The sequence below is a fragment of the Rhea pennata genome, chromosome 13 (genome assembly GCF_028389875.1).
Source record: "Rhea pennata isolate bPtePen1 chromosome 13, bPtePen1.pri, whole genome shotgun sequence".
In the NCBI taxonomy this organism is placed as follows: Eukaryota; Metazoa; Chordata; class Aves; order Rheiformes; family Rheidae; genus Rhea; species Rhea pennata.
Window position 1 is genome coordinate 19,625,858 of NC_084675.1, and position 19,624 is coordinate 19,645,481.

At 40.2% G+C, this 19,624-nt stretch overlaps 1 protein-coding gene across 2 annotated transcripts in view; it reads left to right on the forward strand.

The window, feature by feature from the left end:
* The window catches only part of CDH13 (cadherin 13), a 480,777-nt gene that overhangs the window by 176,422 nt on the left and 284,731 nt on the right, over positions 1–19,624 (forward strand). For both annotated transcript variants that reach the window (XM_062586341.1, XM_062586342.1), the window contains exon 4: positions 17,181–17,297. In XM_062586341.1, coding sequence (XP_062442325.1) covers positions 17,181–17,297 — 117 coding nt within the window. The remainder of the gene's footprint in view (positions 1–17,180; positions 17,298–19,624) is intronic.

Here is a 19,624-nt window from a genome sequence, read left to right on the forward strand (position 1 = left end):
ATTGATTTTGAGCAAGATTTTTTAACAAACCTGTGTAATTAATCTGTCATAGGAGACTACAGAAAGCAGTGCACCAAATGCAAACTCCGTTAAGTCAATAGGAGTCATTCCAGCGACTTTAATGAGCTTTGAATCTGCTCATAAATCTGCTATGAGGAGTGCCCAAATCAAAATTTATTTGAGGTGACCTTGGTGTTAATTGTTAATGCTGCCATGTTGTTCAACTGCCAAGAAAACTGAATGTATTAGTAAGAATTTCATATGGTAGAGTCCTTTCTACTGGTCATCATTAGCATCGTGTTTATCTATCCATCTACATACACAGCGAAACCTACACACCCACACACATATATATGTGTAAATATATATATATATATATATATATATATATATATAAAATTGGACATAATATTATTGGGTAGTCAAGTATGCCAGTTATATTTCATGCCTGTAACACAGAAAACTGAATTTCTTCTGTTGTTTTACATTCCTTTCATGCCTTCAGCTGAATCCCTGCAAAATTAGTGCCTTTTGATTAAGCACATTTTTAAAGTATCTCCAAGAGTTTTGCACTTTTTTAGTAGTTTGTAATCTCAGACTTAATATGTTGACTATAATTACTTAAAAATATCTGAAATATGTTAATACTATAAGGCATATTCTGTCCAGATGTATGGTTCTAATGAATCTAACATCTATCAGAAGAGTTCCCAAATGGAAATGCTTCCTGGTTTAGCATGTCACATTTAATTCAATTAGAGAAACTATAATGAGAAACATAGAAGTAGAATAAATGGGAAGGAGTTCCTTGATGTTTGTTTGCTAATCGGGAAAGTCGCTGATTTACTTGGGGGACTGTAAATTCTGCAGCTCCAGCTGGGATGGAAATGTGCTCTCCTAATTCCTTGTCACTGGCAGGAATTATTGTGTCTTTTTGTTAGTGCTCAGTGCGTTAGGCTGAATTTATTAATTGAAAATGTGTGTATTTAGGAAAGGTGAGATGCTCAGAGAGCAAGGTAAGAGGCATCTTGTACGTGCTGCGGGCAGGGACCTGCCAGTGTTGAAGCTAAGGCTGTTCTCCTGGGTTTGGAGAACAGAACGTGGGTCTGGCTCGCGGCGTGCTGAGGTCGCTCCCCGGCTGGGCCTGGGCGGGATTCTCCTAGACACGGAGCAAGCAATTCGGCAAATTTCGGCATGTACAAGCAGCTCTTTACCTGCCTTTTTGTTAGTCTCCAATAATTTTCACGCAACGTTTGCCTGGTTATTACAGTTTTGGACATCTAAAAACCTGCGTATAGTCCCTGTAGTCCCTTCTGATCACAGCTTGTTTTATGCATGTGAAAGGTATTTTCCAAAAAGTGCACCTGTGGCATTGCGGTGTGATGCTGACTGATATGGAAGGAAAAGGACTGATAGATTTTATATATATATACACATATACATACATATATATATGTGTGTGTGTGTATATATATATATACACACACACACACATATAGATGTGCTACGTGGCTTTTGTACCAACTCATGAGCGTGAATTATCTATCTATATATATTAAGTGCTTTTCCCATTTATTATTAAGCTTAATGTTATTTTAGATCATACCTGAAAATAACAATAGGCTTTAGTGGTTTTTCTTTAACTTTTTAACATGACGTAACTTTTATCACGAGACAATTAGCTTAAGTAATTCACTATGGCAACGCTGTTATAAAAATGATATATTAAGCATGTTCTCGCATCAGAAAGCTGCTCTCTTTAATCCTCGTTATTTCATATCAGACACTGTGCTAAACAAGAACATGACTTAGCAGTTGATATTGATTTGCACGTCATTTTTTCATTTCACTTTCCTATTCAAAAGCAATCAGTGCTGACAAGTTAATGAACTCCAGCTACAAATGCATAGATAAGCTGCGGGATCAGTTTAGTACCTGCCTTGTTGCAATTATTAAAGGGCTTCGTTAGGTGAATGTTTCATGTTCGCTGCGGGGAAACTGGAATGATCTGTTCCTCTAGTAACCAGCTACCGGGCAGAGACCATCACCAGTTACATAAAGGGTGGCTGTTTACAGAAACCTATCAACCAGACCAATTTAATCTTTCCCAGTATGTTTAGAATTTAATGTTTACATGTGGAATATAATTGTTTACACTGAAACTATACTGAGTCCTAGGGCCTTAGGTTTAGTGTAGAGCTCAGGACGATGTTGATTTACAGCTCCTATTTTTAAATTGATTTCTCTTATAAACGAATAACCTTGGACAGCAGAAGAGGTCAGGACTTTATGGCTGTTTCTCAGCTGAACTTTCACTAAACTCTTGTTGATAAATCTTTTATTCCCCCTATACTGGCAATGAAAATTTTCTCTAGCTTAGAAGTTTTTCTTGCATGTCCTGGATGTGTTCCTTTTATATTTCAATCTTGTTGCTGTGTTTAATGCAGATAAATTGGAGAATCAGGTTAAAGTGATCTTTTGCCTGGCATCTTTTGCTGCTGGGAGTTATGATCTGGTCAAATTGTTCGGTGCCAGAAAAAGCTGAAAAATCTGAGGGTTGATTTCTGTTCTCTTGGCCCTATGGGTCATTTCTTGGCTCGTATAACTTGAAGGTGCTCCCCAAAAGGAGTAACTGTAGAAGAGAGTAAATCTGAGCTCTACAAGAACCAAGGCCATTCCTCAGTGTACCTGTCCCCGTGCTCTTCCTGTGCTTGCAGAGGGTGAAGGCGCACTGGGCATCAGCTGCAGCGCAGATTTACTAGATGGTAATAATTCTCTGCCTGGGAGCTTTCTGCTAGGCACTCGCCTCATTTCCAGCAGTAGTGCAAGGAGCAAGTAATCCGGCCACCCAAGAATTTGGCTACCCAAGTCACTTATGGAATTAAATACTTGCTTTCCAAATGTTTGCAGAAGTTGTCAGATCGTGAAGCAATGGAGTGATGGAGGCTATTTGAGAGAGAAGCTGCTCATTAGCTAGCTTGTGAAGGACATGTCTGTGGTGACCTTAAAAGGCAGGGAACCGAGCATTTCATACTTTCCGTTATAATTCCTCTTCCCAGAAGAAGAGGGTGGAGGCCGTGGTGGCACGCTGCCCTGGATCCCCGATGCACGCCGCGCCGGGCGTTGCTGTGGCAATGAGAATACACTGGCGTCTCCGAGGAATGCACTGAGGATATTTAGCCAGCTGGACGAGTAGCAAAAACAAAAGCTTAAAAACGTGTTTTCCGAGTTACACCTGCGGAGTTGAAGCCGGCTGTGCTTTGCTGCTGCGCTGCAACGCCGACGTGCCCAGTCGAGGCGCCGTGTCCCACCAGCAGCAAGTTCTGCTCTTTCAGAATAGAGGTTAGATAAACCTAGGGTGCAGCCAAAGAAAACGCTTCTCTCCCCCTTCTGCCCCCAAACAAACAGCACCCGTGCAGAATGCGACTCAATAATGTCCGCAGCACTGGTATCATTAATCGAGTGTGCCAGGATGAGCAGCTTAAAAGGCACCTTTTAAGTTTGTTCCTGAAGTTACCATCCCAGTCTTGCAGCTGGCTGTACAAGGATTAGCCTGGTGCACTGTTCAGTTGTCGTTTTAGGGGTGTTCATGTTTGTCTGCCACGACAACAAGGTGAAATAACATGAAGATCGATCTTTATTTGAAATGTAAAGCTTCAGAAGCTTTAGATTTGAACCTAACTTTGACTCTTTTGAAGAGGTTTGAAAAATATTGCATGATCATGTCCTTTATCTCAACTATATGGTTGGAATCAGTAGTGTCCACATTCCATAAAAATACTGATTTTTATCATGTTTCTGTATTGCAAGAGAAAATGTCTCCCAGGATTTACAATCCAAATTTACAGCCTCAAGAAATTTAGGATTATTCAAGATCGGTGTTGGACAAGCTCGGTCAGGGACAGAGGAGGGGAGCGGTGAAGATGTTTAATAAAAGCACTGAGTAAAAAAATATACTATACTTAAAAAAGGAGGGCTAGGGTGGAAAATTAGAGCTTGGAAAAAGCTAAAGGAAAAGATGGAAGGATTTTTTTAAAAAAGAAGCGGCTGTGTGTATTCTTTTGGGCTTCCTCGAGCAGTTCACCCCCACCTGCCTCTGTTTTAGTTTCTCTTTGCAGCATGTAGCAAGACTCTCATAAAACTTTGCTAAGATTATAATGCAATACCTTTGCACCAATCTCTCTTGTTTATGTGGCCATTAGTTCAAAGCCACAGACAAGCAATTTATTGGGTATGAAAAATGTCACCTATGGCACCCTGATTTGCATCTGAAAATTGATTTTTGTCACACTGGGATTTTAGGACAACCTTTTTTGGCAGCCAACATTGCCACAAAGCGTAATAAAAATAATTATGTGACCACAAAAGCATGTAGGGTTCACTGTAAATTTTAAGTCTCTACAGGACGGTACTTGGCAAGGCGTTATTGATGAGATTGTGAAAGAGTTACCTGCGGTAATCTTTCTCGATGATTTAATATCGACACCTAAACTTAAAACGTAACTTGTGAGTGCTAGCAAAGTGCGTAACAGCGTAATGGTACTTTATTATGTTTAGTCAAACCCTCCAGCTGGATAACAGAATATGAGAAATGCCAGTCGAACTGATGAACTATTAATTAAGATTTCCAAAGTGATAATTGCTGAGCCATGAAATGTTTGTGAAGAAACTACCATAAAACACCTATTGATGATGAGTGAAAACATGTCACTCACTCAGCTGGCATTTTTGCCGGCACGAAGTTAATTCATTTTTCCCTTTCTGATGTATCTGGTTCTCGGAATCTGCCAAGTTCTTGTCTCGCTGGTGAGGCAGTTAATTTACATGAGAAGATGTCGCTGTCCGTCGTGATACTGAAAAATCCTATTAATTATCAATGCTAAGTTGCTCAAATGCTTTCATTAGTTATTTTGGCAAAACTATTCCCCGGGGTAACATATATTTATATAGCAAATTCCTCTAAAGCTGAATCAACCATAAATGGATTATGCAAACTTGTTTCCTTTCTTGTAGATAAATTGTCTTACAGCAGTGTTCATTATAAGTCAGTCTTTTGCCCACTGTAGTATTTTATCAGCAGAGAATAATCTACAGCTTCAGTTTCAATGGTAAAAAGACACCATTCTTTAATATGAATGCAGCTTTTAATCTTAGCTCAGGATGCTGGTTCTTTTTTTTTTTTTTCTTTCTTTTTTTTCCGCCTTATTTGAAAGACAGGCAAAGGATGGCAATTTATAAGCTCATATTCCTTAAACCAAGTTTCTGTGAGCAGCTATGAAGGGACCAATAGACTATTGAAAATGGATGAACATGATCTGACTCAAATGAATTTTTTTTAGGAAAAAACAAAGTGAAAACTAACCCTTTAATATTTAAGGGACGTATAATTTTTTCTATAAACAGTCAAAGCATAAAGAAGAGGAATTTGGGCGTACTGGAGGTTTTTGCTTTTGCTGAAATCAAAATTTGTACCTGTGTTTTCTAATCACATTTAGCTTGAGTGTCTTAATGCTTTATTAGTAGCACTGTCAGTGCTGAGACGCTCGCAGGAAGCGCGACGGTGCTGTCGGCCCTTTGCGGCGCGCGTCCCCGGGGTTTATGCAATGAGCTATTCAGCAGTAAGCGAGGGCTGTGCCTACACGTTTCACATCCGCTTGAGATTAGCAGAAGGGTTTGATCCTAATCCCGAGGTAGCCCCCGGCCCGCTTTACGCCGTGCGGCGAGGATGCTCTGCCCTGGCGGAGGGGGCCGCCAGGTGCTTCTGCTGTCCTCTGGGGCCTTCTGCCGGCTTGACGGAGGGCGCCAGGAAGGTCCCCCCGGGCACCTTGCGTGGTTAGTGGCAAGAGGCGACGTCTCTGCTGGCCACCACGGGCGTCCCGGAGTCGGACCCCAATGCAAGGTGACAACATCAGACTCGTACACACGTTTTATTCCTTGCAAATGCCCTTACTAACCATCAGTCTGTGTGATCTGGACTTAAATAGCTGATGAAAAACATTTTTTTTTTTCCTAGCAGAAGGTTTTCAGAGTTTCTCTGCACTGTTTCAGCAGGCTCTTCTCTTTCGGTTTGCAATTTACTGGGTCTGCATGAGTTTAGCTACATTTTCTGGGCTTTGTAGCTGGTAGGAGTAGCCTGGGACGCCCTGTGAGGACGTGCTCAGTAACATAGTTTCACCATATTTGGCTCTCCCCAGCTGAAAGGAGCCGCCTCTGCGAGCAAAAGTCTATATTTAGTTTTGAACCAGTGATTTTGCTTTTATAAATCATTACTTCCAATACAGGCAAGCAGTAACAGCTGCCAGTGCAGAAAGACTCTAGGAAAATACAAGTGGCTGTTTTACAAAGTTAAGAGACAAAAAGGTGCGAGGTTCAATATTGCTCATAATGGCCGAGAAAGGATTCTGTTATGTTTTCTTGTCAGCAATATTTCTCATCAGAAAAAAGAATCTGTTTTTCATATACTCTAGTAAATCCTTCATGTTTTAACTTGAACAAGACCTGGCTGTTTTGACTGACGCAAACAAAGCTACTTTTTTTTCCCCCTCTTTACTTACAATTTTGGAAGGGGTAAATAATAATTTCCTAAAGTTACGATAATTCTTCCTGAACAAACTTACCTGTGCTTTAATCTAGGCCAGAATCCCTATGAATGGAAAGTAAACCCATAATTTTAGTTACTGTTTACATAAAAATCATTGCACAGGTTCTATTTCGTGCCTAAGCCCGTAGCAAGGCTGATTCCAAACTTCCAGCCTGTTCTTATCCTATCTTCGTATTTCGTGAATGGTCTTTTCAGCCGAATGAACTCCCTTGGCCCTGCTCTTCACCCGTTCCATGTGCTCGCTTTATTTTTGTTGGTTTTGTTTGTGCAATTTATGTCCCTGGTTTTCCAGGTGGCACAGATGCTATTTCCCCTGTCAAGTCATTCGGATCGCAGAGATAACCTTTTTGTTTTCATCTTGTGCTGTAAATGTAATAAAGCAAATCCTTGCCAAAAGCGACTTTTGAATTTTATATCATGAAATTTGCATTTCATGCTCCGTTGCTTATTCACAGCAGCTTTCCAATCTGAAAGGGAACATAATGCCACGTGACTTGTGTAACTAATACGGACAAATGTTTCCAAGCAACTGTCTGAGCAATCTAAAGATCAGAAATTACTCATCTGAGAAACTCATGTATAATGGTGGGTAATATACTTGTTCACAGATTTCAAGGTCTGTTAGTGGACAGTTTGTGAGCTGAAAAAAAGGCCAAAAATGTATCAGATTAGGAACGCTGCAAATTATTCATCTCTCTATTAGACAAATTCAGCAAAATAAAGCTATTTTATGTTAAGAATCTCAGGTCCTGTCCTACACTCTAATGCCTTTAAATGCTCAAGTATTAGCAGCTAGAACTTTATGCGCTGAACTGATGGTTTGGTTTTGTTACAATGCTACATTCAGAGACCAAAGGGAATGAGGCAAACAAAGCTGAATTACACAGAGTAGAATTAATTTTCCTACATTCCTTGGAAAGTGCACTTTATGGAAGCAACATGCTGTGCGTAATCTGAGGTACCCAGTGGGTCTCTGGTCACATTTTGAAGCAGAGTATTTGTACTTGGCACGTGCTGTAAGAACTGAAGAATTTGTCCTAAGATTTCATAATACCGTTTGTGTACAGCGTAGCTGATATTTTTCAGAGTTAATTTTCGGAGTTAATTTTGCTGATTTACCTCACGCTGTGAAAACTCAGGTTTTTAACTCCAGAGTTCTCTTTGTCAGTAAAAGCAGCAGACATCACAGGTGTGATGTTAATGACTTCAGTGATTTTGGGAGAAGACAATCCATGTAGGTAAACGTAAAACTCATTGGACAGAACTGAACAAATATGAAATATGAACAAAAATGCTTGTAAGTAAAGTGGAAATTGGAGGGTGGATAATTTTGTTTCAGTCAGAACACAGACTTTTTTTGAATGCATCACTTTTTTTCAAAAAAACAGTGGATTAGCAATCAAGGGAGCTGAATGGAGTTTTTAGATTTGCAGGTGTAATTACTAAAATAACATGGTCCTCTGGAAGCAATCGATGGAGCGGCACGGAGCCTGCCTCCTCCACGATCCCTGGGAATATTGTGCCCCTAGGACTGTCCATCCATCCCCAGCCAGTCCAGTGGAGCCAGGAAGGAGCTGTGGAGTGCTCCAACCCACCTCTAACACTTCGGAGGTTCTTATTTCTTTTTAATGTTGTTGGATGCTGCATCCCACCGACTGAAAGCCTGGAACAGTTGGCCACTGAGCAGGGCTGCAGAAGAGGCAGCAGGAGCAGCCACAGAGCTGCTGAGCAGATGATGTGCAAACTGGGGAGAAAGCTGGATCTTGTCTAGGAATCTCGAATAAAACCTGTTTACTTGGCATTTGTCCCATGGAGACTCTCAGTGAAAAGTCAAAAGGTATGAAGGAAGGGAATATAAATATTTTTATGTAACTATGGCTGCAGGCTGCTAGGGCCAAATGCTCAGATGCAAACATGAATTTGAATAGTAGATGGTATTGCACTATCACTTTCGATACTGCAGTTAAAGCTGTACTCAGCTCTAGCTTTAGCAGTGATGATCTGGAAGAAGCCTTCAAACTTTAGTAAAATATAATTCCTGTCATTTTAGGCTCTTTTTTCTGAAGTATGTGGCAATGAATATTGTTAGTAGTGTGATGTTATAGCTCATGAGTCATAGATCTGTTCCTGAAATCTGACAGGTACACTCTTTGAAATTGCTGAATTACTCGTAATTGCCAGTACGTGATTAAGGAGATAACTGAGAATCCACCAAGACGTCCAAGGCTATGGCTGGTTCTTCATCTTGCATCGTTCACTTTTGCTTTGGAAATGTTCTGCCAGAAAGCTGAGTTTTGATTCTCCCCAAGCAGATACAGCAATAACAACACGGTGTTGTTTATATATAACTGGCATATTGCAAAACTAGCAAGTTTTTTTTTAACAGTTGGAACAGAAGTAAAATTTAACACTTTCTTAAAAAGTTGACTTCCTTTAAGTGAATTGTAGATACCTCCAAATCAGAACTTCACCTGCACGCTCTTTTCTTCAGTAATGCTGTGTGAAAGGTTTAAAACTAATGGGTGTTGTCCTCTGAATTAAACTGGATTGCTGCGGTGATTTGACAGGACCAGGGAAAATCTAGGTCTTGTCTAATGGAGTCCAAGTCCCAACCCCAGTCCACCCCATCCCTCTCCAATGTGTCCAGTTTGCAATTAGCAGCTTTCTGCAAGATTCTGCCGCTGCCGCCTCTGATTTGTATTGCAGAATCGAGTTAAGCTGCAGTATCAGACAGTGTCTGTTAATGCATTTGTATTGAAAAGTAAAAATATGGACCAAGTTGTGAAGTGGATTAATATACTAACATTTCAGCTCTTTGCACTCTGTTAATGCCTGTTAATTGAATGATCTGAGTAGCTGGACTGAGTTGTGCAGTGGATTAATGTACTAACGTTTCAGCTATTTAGACGGAATTTCGAATCCAGTCTGGTGAATGAGGAGTTTTGCCTTAACTGAGTTCTCGGAGGGCGTTTTGTCTTCATCACAGGCTGCCGCTTCATTTGTCATGCGGGCAGCCTCCCGTGCAGGCGAGCACAAGGCTGCCCTGCGAGAGGTGCGCCGGCCCTCGGAGTCCAGCGTTTTTGGAGGCGGGTGGGTCTGTGATCCCAGCGCGTTCCTACCTCGTAGTCTGGTGTAAGATATTATTTCTGCTAGGAGTCAATGCAGCCTTGATCTAATGGGAAAGGAGGAAAGAAGTGGTGCAGGCACCTAACTGCAACGTTATATTACGTGCGAGTATGTCCTGCTGTTAATGGGAAGAAAAGTATTAATGCTCTCTCCCGGTGAAATGTTTTTGACTGCTGCAGGAAGAAACAGGCGCCTCTCAGATCCTTAATAAAGCAGATTCTATTTTTCAGAATGGGATAATGGGCAAATTTTTACACTATCTGTGAACAGGTCACCTATGTGTAATCTGCAGATGGAAGCCTGGGTGTGCTGGGGAGCAGGAGGAGTGTGATTCATCTGGGTCTGCCCAACCAACTGCAGGTACAAAGTTTAGGTGGCCAAAATGCATAGCCTGGGTCATTGGCCGTGCAGTCTGTGCCTGCACTGTGAAAGCTTCTGGATTTTGTGAAATCACAGGTCAGTGGCCAAGTTCCTCATTCTCTACCCTAAGACACTTACAGGTTGGAAAAATGAGATATAGCTGCACTATCTGGATTAGTGATGTTATTGAGAAAAGAAATTATGTTTAATGTGCCTATGTGCAACATGACATGAATTTAATTCATTATAATAGCCTGTTTTTATTTAAAGTGAAAAACAAAGACCTGGAAGGTTCGGAAGCTGTGGGATCTGGGAGCCTTGCTTTCTGCCCTCCTGCTTCTTGAATTGCTACTTACACCATGAGTTTAAAACACCAATGTTGTGATTTGATAGAATTTCTGTGTTTCTTGAAGTGGCTTGAGTGGCACATTTGATGGTGGGGAGCCAGGAATGAAGTCGTGGATGTGTGTTGTGGGGTTTCTCTCCACTGATCTGTGGCCTATGCAAGCCCAGTATTTGCTGCAGTGCTTCATGCATGTCACGGCAGCCTCCAGCTGCAAAGTTAGGGGCTAAAATAAAGGGCCATATAAGGAATTGCTGCTGTTTTTTCTTGCCATGGATAAATTGAAGGATCTGTACCAGAATGCCAAATCCACCAGGATTTTAGAACTTCTGGTAGTGGCCATGCAATGCTCTCAGTGAGGGAATAGAGCTGGTGGTCTGAAAAAGACTGATGAAATAGAGCTTTAAAGATGCAATAGCAAGAAGGATGTTGCTGGGGAAAAGCCTAAGAATAGGAAAAAGACTGGCAGTCCTGGAAACAAAAATACAAATTTTCGATGACTTAAGTTTGGGCAATGCTGTCTGATCAGGCTTCCAGAGAAACAAATCCAACGGGAATATTAAGGCATGGGTGTTATTCAGTGATTCCCCACTGACACCTGGAGCAAGAGGGAGTGAGATGTTTGGGGATGTGGAAGGAGTTCAAGAAGAGCAGAGGGATTGTGCAGAGTTCAGAGAAGAATAGCAGGATAAAAAATGGATGTTTTGGATTAGGTTTTGTGGCCTTTGCGGGAAGGGATGTAATGAAGGAACTTGGAGATAACAAGGAGTATGTGGCAGGTGTGTTGAGAAAAATTGTTTGGGGAAGCAGGGCTGAGGAGATAGGAATTGTAAGCACGGTTTGGAACCTCAGAAGGGTTAGAGCCGTATTTTATGCACCCATTCAGATATGGGGCTGGCGCTGCAGTGACTAGATTATTAAACTGTATGATTTTAACATACAGTATTATTGCTTTAGCGTATTATGAAATTGCTTTTGTGCAGCATTCTCAACTGAATGAACTCCATAGCATTTGAGCAATCCAGAACATAGATACAAAATGTATTAGTTTTCTTCCTTATTCTCACACTAGCTGCCCTGCAGCAAACTTAGTAAGCTGTTTTTCCAAGGTAGGACAACTTCTGATATGAATAGAACTTATTTCTGATAAGAAATAAATTTATTTTATTATAAATTGTCCTTATATTCCAGGATGAAGACCTGGAACAGCTTTCTCGTAGCGGCTTGTGTTATTCCAAAATTGTGGTTATATATTGACATACCGTATTAACATTCGTCTGCTACAAATTTTGTGGCCTTATAGAGGTTACTGCCCCACCAAAAGACTCTCTCTTTGGTTCATTTATGATGCCTAGAATCTGAGCTATGTTTTCTGTATGTTCTTTCTCCATTGCACTGTTTTCAACACTTGTGAAGCTTACTGGAGTTGGAGGGAAGCTCCAGGAGCTTCTCTTGGTGTGGATGAGGGCATGAGGAGGAGCGTGCTTGGTAGGGATGCTGACAGTGCGGAGCTGAGGCATCGCGTCCGTGCTGCGCTGTGAGTATTCCTTGCAGTTTTGCTTATACCACGTAAGGATCAGACCTGTAAAAAGCTTTAACAGCTCCAGAATTCTTGTACGTTTTTATTAAAATTTCCGATAGCAGTCTGAGGTCTAAGTCGGTGCGAACTACTTTGATTAAAAGCAGAACAAAGCAAAAAACCTACATACCTGTTTTCAAGCTCAACTTTTATCGCAGGGAGCTTGGATGCCCCAGGCTGTGTCCTGTCAGTTGTTTCAGGAGGCGCTGTCCTCATTCACGCTACATTCACTAAGGTGATGAAATTTTTTGGAAATTTTAAGAGTTTTGAATTTTCCTGGCACGTCAGAATAATAGGCAACATTCTGGTCGGTGCTAGAAAATCAACCTATTTTGTTTTCATTGTGACCAGCGTAAGCACAGTAGAGATGGGCAGGAGGGCGTTTTTAATGGCAATAGGTGTTGTGGTGTCCTGGCTATGCTGAGACCTAAGGTCAGCTGGCTTCCCCCTTCCCTCCCCAAAGTTGCTTTTTGGAGATGCAGTCAGTCAGAGCCTGTTTGGTTGTTTGTGTGTAAAGGGGTGCCTCAATAAATACGATGAGCAGTGGGGAACCAATATGAGATTTCTTGAAAGAGGGGTGACTTGCATATGGTTGAAAATGAAAATAACACCCACTAAATGAAGATGGGAAATGCACGCAACGTTAATTTAAAAAATACACATGTATGTATTTCATCATTTCTATATTATTCCCAGAACAGGTAACCCCCTGTTGTTAATGTGTACAGAAAGGAAAGTTAATGGCGTTCAGGCCGTTATCATATTAGAAAGACTTTTCCCTGACTTAGAGTAAAGCAAGTGTGAAAACAAATGAAACCTATGCCTGAATGCAGATAGGACCTTTCCATCACAAAAGATACTGTAGAGGTTCAAGACAGTAATGGAATAAATCATTTCACAAAGCAGAAGTTAAGATCTGTTTCTGTGATAGTTTACATTTGTCACATATGCATTACAATAATATTTTAGAACAAATACAGATTAAAATAGTTATTATTTACAAATAACCAAATGTTTTAAATGAACACAGTATATTCTTGATATGTTCTTGCTCGTTTAAAGATTGGAAGGAAAAAAAAAAAACACCAAACCCTCACATCCTATAAAAGTACATGTAATGCTGCTAACTGAATGACGCGCTAGCAGAGTTGGGGAGTGAGGCTGTCGGGGGGCTGTGAAGTCAACGGGTGCAGCAGCTGTGCAGTGTAGGGATCTACCTGTCTGTAACAATTATAACAGCAGAATGAAGTTTCCCCTAGCAGTTTCCACTCCCCAGAAGTCGTGTTTGTCCGTGCTTCCGAAGCCTGGCAGTTTGCGTCTTCCACGGTACCCCGTTCGACCTGGTACGCTGAACTTCAGCTGTATTTGTTCTTCTAAAGCGTGCGGCGCGATGTTTAGGGTGGCATTTACAGCCACTGAGGACAGACTATTTTTGAGCAGGTGCTCATGTTTATACTATTGACCTTTACAACTCCTAATTTTCTTCATAGAGCTAATGATTTATTTAAAAGGTTGCTTTTTAATGTGCAAGTGAAGCTCCAACACACTTCTGATATTTTCATATTAAAATGACAATATTTTTCTGTTTTGGCACATTTTAGAAATTGTTAACTATCAATACTACTGATAATAATCTGGTGATTGAAATAACAGACATAATACTTAACGTCTATTAATTGCTTTATAGAATGCTTATGACATTTCAGCTGAAAATCATACAGAACTTATAAGTTGATCTGCATCCAATTCCGGTTCTTTTAGTCTTGTACAGCAATGTTATTTAATAGAAAGACTTATGGAGAATACCATATCCTAATTGCTATTTCAGAGGAATTTTGCTTGCAACAAGCACCCAATTAATTTTGTTTATTTTCTGTAATAGTAGCTGCTATTGACCTCATTTTATATAATCAAACTCAGTATATAAAAACAACTAAATAGCAAAAAGCTTGACCGCTTTCCTGGTCACCGTAATGGGTTACAGATTGCCACTCCAGTGGTGTTTCCAAACCTTATTGTGACAAATCGATAAGTATTCAGCCACCTTATTCCCATGACAAGTTCTAATGAAGTTTTCTTTTTCAAGAGTAATGGTGCCTGCAACTGGATAGTGACTAGGCCATTCATTCAGATATTTGAGAAGCACATAGCGCCCGAGAAACCCTGGCAAACAGGGAAAAATGAAAACAGAGGGGGAAGCTGAACTTGTGAAGCATCATAGACTGGGTAGACTGACATCTTTCCATAAAAGCAAAGCTTGAGTAGACTGTGTGTGTTGCTTGCGTAATGCGAGTAGAGACCAAGCTTTATTGCCAACAGATCGATGCTCTGGGTTCTGAACTATGACTGTTAATAGTACTGACTCCATATCTCAAAAGGGAATTTAATCAAGTGAAAAATAGGGTGAAAAAAGCTCGTTTTGAAATAGTAAATTGGGCAGTGAAATGACATGTGGATACTGGTCAGATTATCTGTTGTCCAGGAGAATAGCATAGTGACCAAAGGTCTGATATAGCAGTTAAATTATTAAAAAGAAAAAAATTACTCTCAAAGCCCACCCGTGAGTGAGCATCTTTTCAGTATTTTAACTGTTGAATCAGGTGCTATGTTCACATATCATTTCAATACTCTTTTGCTTTTGCTTTTGTCTTATCAGCTGGTTGATCATCATGCTATGAGTTACCAGCTGGACTTTAGAGTAATTATCTCTGTTTTCCCAGTTTGTGAAGAACAGGGAATCATGGTAACAACAAACAACACTGAGTTATGAAAGGTGTTTGGTAAAGTACTCTGACCTTTTCTTCCTTTCTGTTTACCTGCATTCCATAGCGATGTTTTTGGCAACTTATTTAATCGATTAATCATTTAAACATGTTGGTATCTGACACCAGAAATGATGAGAGAGCGAAATGATCATGACATTTCAGTGTTAGTCTTTAAAAATTGATCGGAAGAATACAAAGTCCTTTTTTTTTAAAAGAAGAAAAAAGATTCTTTTTTTTGTTCCAAACTCCTGCTTGGAAATCTGGACCTGAGGACCCGATATCTCACAATCCAGCTGCTTTCTTTGGGTCCCTTGCTTCTTCATGCTAAAGGTTTCAATGTCGATTCATTGAATATAGTTTGGCTTTTTCTTTTATTTGTGGACTTTCTTGGAAAGTGTGAGGACAAACTATCAAGTGAAAAGGATGAATTAATTGCTTTCAGATCTATTACTACCAAAATTGTGGCATCCAGATAATGATCAATCTGAAAATTGCTTCTTCTGCTTAAACTAGCATAGAAAGAAACATGGTAGAAGGACCTGTAACTGAATTTCCTAGTTGTTTCCAGAGATCATGCATCTGGAAGGTCTTCCTTACATTTTCATGAGCTCAAGGGCAGCAATGAAGCTAGATAGAAGTTAGCACAAGTCAAAGTTGCCGTCAGTTTTGTGCTGCTTCTGCTGAGCTAAGGAACAGATGTTGCCTTTTAGACATGCTGGTAGTTCCTTTTAGTTGCTGTCCGAAGCAATGTCACAGACACGTGCCAGCCAAACTGCCTGCCTGTGCTTACAGCGTAAGTGGTTTTGAAAGTTCGCTGCTCTGTGCTTTTGCCTTTGGACAGAATTCAGCTCTTCTCTTTTTATTTGACGCTTCAAAAGTTCTTGTCTTGAACTTTCTCATGAATTTTTATTAAGGGAAAATTCTTTTGGGAGAGGAATTTGAGGACAAAAATAGGGACCCAAGAGGCCTATAGGCTGAAAGACTAAAGGGAAATGGCAAAGCCGTTGGGAGAGATGGGAACACTGTAATGGGGTGAGCCTCAGAAAGGAATGAAAATTGGCAAAATTGTGAGAAGGGATGTTCTGCCTGGTTCTCACTGCTCTTTGACTTTATGAATAAAGCTGACTGCTGAAGACTTGAGTTTGCCTTGCTGCTGTTTGTTGTCAAAATTGAAAAGGGATGCTAAAACTAGCAGAGGTAGAGCCATGTTTTGATGATGATGGGCTTGTTAGGAGGTGCCTGTGGACTTCTTGACTGATGTGCAGATCATACCTGTGAGAACTCATTCAGCTTTGCAGTTAAAAATATATATGAGTAGCTGGCATAGGAATACATCTGTCCTTAGGTTGTAAATAGCAGCTACTAAAAGAATGATTTGGAGCCCTGAACTGGTTGAGGAACCTCAAAAGTTTGAAAGATTAAGACAGCAGAGAAAAGTCTAGCCATAGAATATAAGTACCTAACTGGAATTAGCTGCTTCATTTATCCTACGCTTTGTTTTGCAGAACTGTTGTGATATTCTCAATAAACAGTAGTCGATCTCAATCTTTTAACAAGTCATCCCCAACACAGTACAAGCTGGTGTGTTATGTTTCTTTGTGGGAAGAACTTCCACACTTAGAGTGGAAGTGGTGGACCTGGGAGTCCTGGTGGACAAGAAAAGTTAACAGTGAGCCAGCAGTGTGCCTTTGTGGCCAGGAATGCCAATGGTCTCCTGGGCTGCATTAGGAAGACTGTTGCCAGCAGGTCAAGGGAGGTGATCCTGTCCCTCTACTCAGCCCTGGGGAGGCCTCATCTCGAGTACTGTGTCCAGTTCTGGACTTTCCAGTACAAGAGAGACATGGAGTTACTGGAGAGAGTCTAACAGAGGGCTACTAAGATGATTAAGGAGCTGGAACATCTTTTTTTGTGAGAAAAAGCTGGGAGAGCTGGGCCCGTTTAGCCTGGAGAAGAGAAGGCTGAGGGAGATCTTATAAGTGTCTGAAGGGAGGGTGTCCAGAGGATGGGGCCAGACTCTTCTCAGTGGTGCCCAGCAATGGGATGAGAGGAACAGGCACAAACTGAAACACAGGAAGCTCCATTAAACATGAGGAAAAGCTTTCCCTGTGAGGGTGACGGAGCAATGGCACAGGTTGCCCAGAGAGGTCGTGGAGTCTCTTCAATGCTTGAATATAGGTGAGACTTGGAATGTGACACTGGCAAAATCACATAACAGGTTTTAGAGTGTCACTGTAAACAGAATAGCTCTGAGAATTTAAATAGGTTAATATGTTGTTGCTAATCACTGGAAAATACAGTAACTGCAATGTAGTAGATCATGTTAATTTTAACTAAAGGTGCATGGACTGAAAGTGAATGAATGAATGCCATTCTGAATTCATTGTAATTGGTTGTCGTCTTTTTCAGGAAATCTTTAAGATAGAAGGCAGCCTTGGAATTCCAAGACAAAAAAGAGCTATTTTGGCAACTCCAATTTTAATTCCAGAAAATCAAAGACCACCATTCCCCAGATCTGTTGGCAAGGTAAGTCAACAACAAACAGGATCAAATTTTGATATAGAGAAATTGATTCATTTCTCTCAGGTTTTGCAATATCTAGCATGTTGGTAGTAGTGCCCCCAAAGAAAATTAAAAAGCATAAAGCTGGACAGAGGATTATTTTTCTACCTTTTTTGAGCAGATAGATGAACATAGCTTTGTATTCATGGGCGACTTTTACTTTACTAGCACATGCTCTGGTCAAAAGCATTAATTAGAGCTGTATGTTTTCCTGTGGCTGCTAACTTCAGTCGAGGAAGCTGCCTGTTGTGTATCTGTGTGTGCTGGGCTGGTGCTGAAATCTAGGCTGTGAGTGTTAAGAAGAATATCCCACCGCCACTGTGTGGAATATCTTGTTTTTATTCTCAAGATCTAAGGCAAATTCATAAGACATCACAAGTAAAAATGTTAAGATGCTTTAGTTCATCTTCAGCGCCCAAAGATTAAGTCAGTCTGTGTAGGTGCTTTCAGTTTTGTTTTGTATTATTTGTAAAGGTCTGACAAAGAAACAAAGTTTGTCATATCTGCAGGCACCGTATAAACGAGAGTTCTAATGACTGCTTTTCCAGAACTTCAGATATATAGCTCGTATACAAAATTATCATTAAAACTTAAATACTAATAGCTGTTTACGTGGCCATTTAGGGATCAGAAGCTGTAATTACATAAATTTATTCTGCCCCTCAGCAACTTTGAAGCAGGGACCCTACCCGTTGCTCTGACTTCCGTAGGTGTGTCAGTGCCATCGGTCCATAATTCCCACTGATGTGATTGCTGGAGCTAAACCCACGGCTTGAGGGCGAGATTTGTCTCTAGGATCAATGTGTAATTTAGCCAGCTGGCATCTAATCAGTTACGTTAATGATTAGGAAAGGTTTGATTTGTTTCAGTAAAAAGGGAGAAGAATTTCCTGAAAATTTTTTCTCCCCTTGCTCATCCATTATTTATACTGTTAACATACTTTGCTATTAATTTTTCCATCTTTTTTTTCAAATATTTTTAATGTGCCCTGTATAGTATTGGAAAAATCGCCATTTCCAAACTTCCTTTCAATTCCAGTGTTTGAACCTCAGAGTTAATGATCAATAACTCCACAAATGTTTTTGGTTAGTATGTTAGTGATAAACAGTTGATTTTTAAGACCCTTGTTGCACAATTCTAAAGCAGTAGGAGAAATAGAAAAACTAATTTTACACAGATCTGCAGTACTTATTTTTTTATTCTTTTCTATCCTTCCTTCCCATACCTGCTCCCTGTGAACGAAGACTTGCAGTTTGTTAGATCTCGGATACTCTGAGTTGCTCTCTAGAAGTGTCTTCATTAAGTATATTTTTTGGAAGTTTACGATGCCAGTCCTGGTGGTTGAGGTTCCTTAAGCCTGAGATGAATTCTGGTCCTATTAGCACTTAAATATTTTCCTGGCACCTTGTTGTCCTGCTTTGTTATCGTTCTTGAAGTGCTAGTCCTGCAGCAGAAGCTGGGTATGCTAGATGATCTGCAAATGCAGAAGTGTAAAAGCATTAGTTTTTCAAAGGCCCTAAGACACTTACTTTTTAAATAATATTTACATTATTGGAGCTGCAAATGATGAGTGCCTTGAAATATTCTCAGCCAACCTCAGTTTAAAAAGGCTTTAAATGTAGGTTTTTAAATATTTTCTACTTTAGGTATCCAGGAATGAGTGTTTTGGCTATTTTTTATTGCAAATAGTAACTTAGAGTGTATATTTGACAAGTGAGACAAAAGCACTCGAGATATTTAAAGTACAGGAATGACATATTCTAGGTCAACTGCAGTAATTTGTAGCTGAATGTTTAATAAAGCATAAACAAAAAGATTTAGATCCTCAAACTATTGATCATAGGGAAGAGTCAGTATTCCTTCCTAACTAAAAAAAATTAGTAGGATTTAATGCCGAAAATAAAAGCTATTATTTTATATCTTTTTTCACATCTCACAGAACTTTGAAAGTTATTCCATGAAGTTTTCAGAAATGGTGTGGTCTATACTACTTCAGAGAGCCTGTCGTGTGTCAAAAATCCTGGAGACGCCCAGCTCACGTTCTTGTTTTAAATCTTGCACAAATTGCAGAAAAGGTTGAGCTGTATCATTTAGTTTTTTAGCCTCGTGAATTTGCAAAATTTTGTTTAGTCGCCTTAGTGAGACGTGAGAACCACAATTGCTGCGTCCTCCGCATTATTTTGAGGCTTATCTTCAGAAGCCTCAGCAAGGCATTACATGGGCTGATGAGTAGTAGCTATAGATTTGTAAGAATTTATCTTCAACTTTGCCTTCTCTCTGGTCTGTTGTAG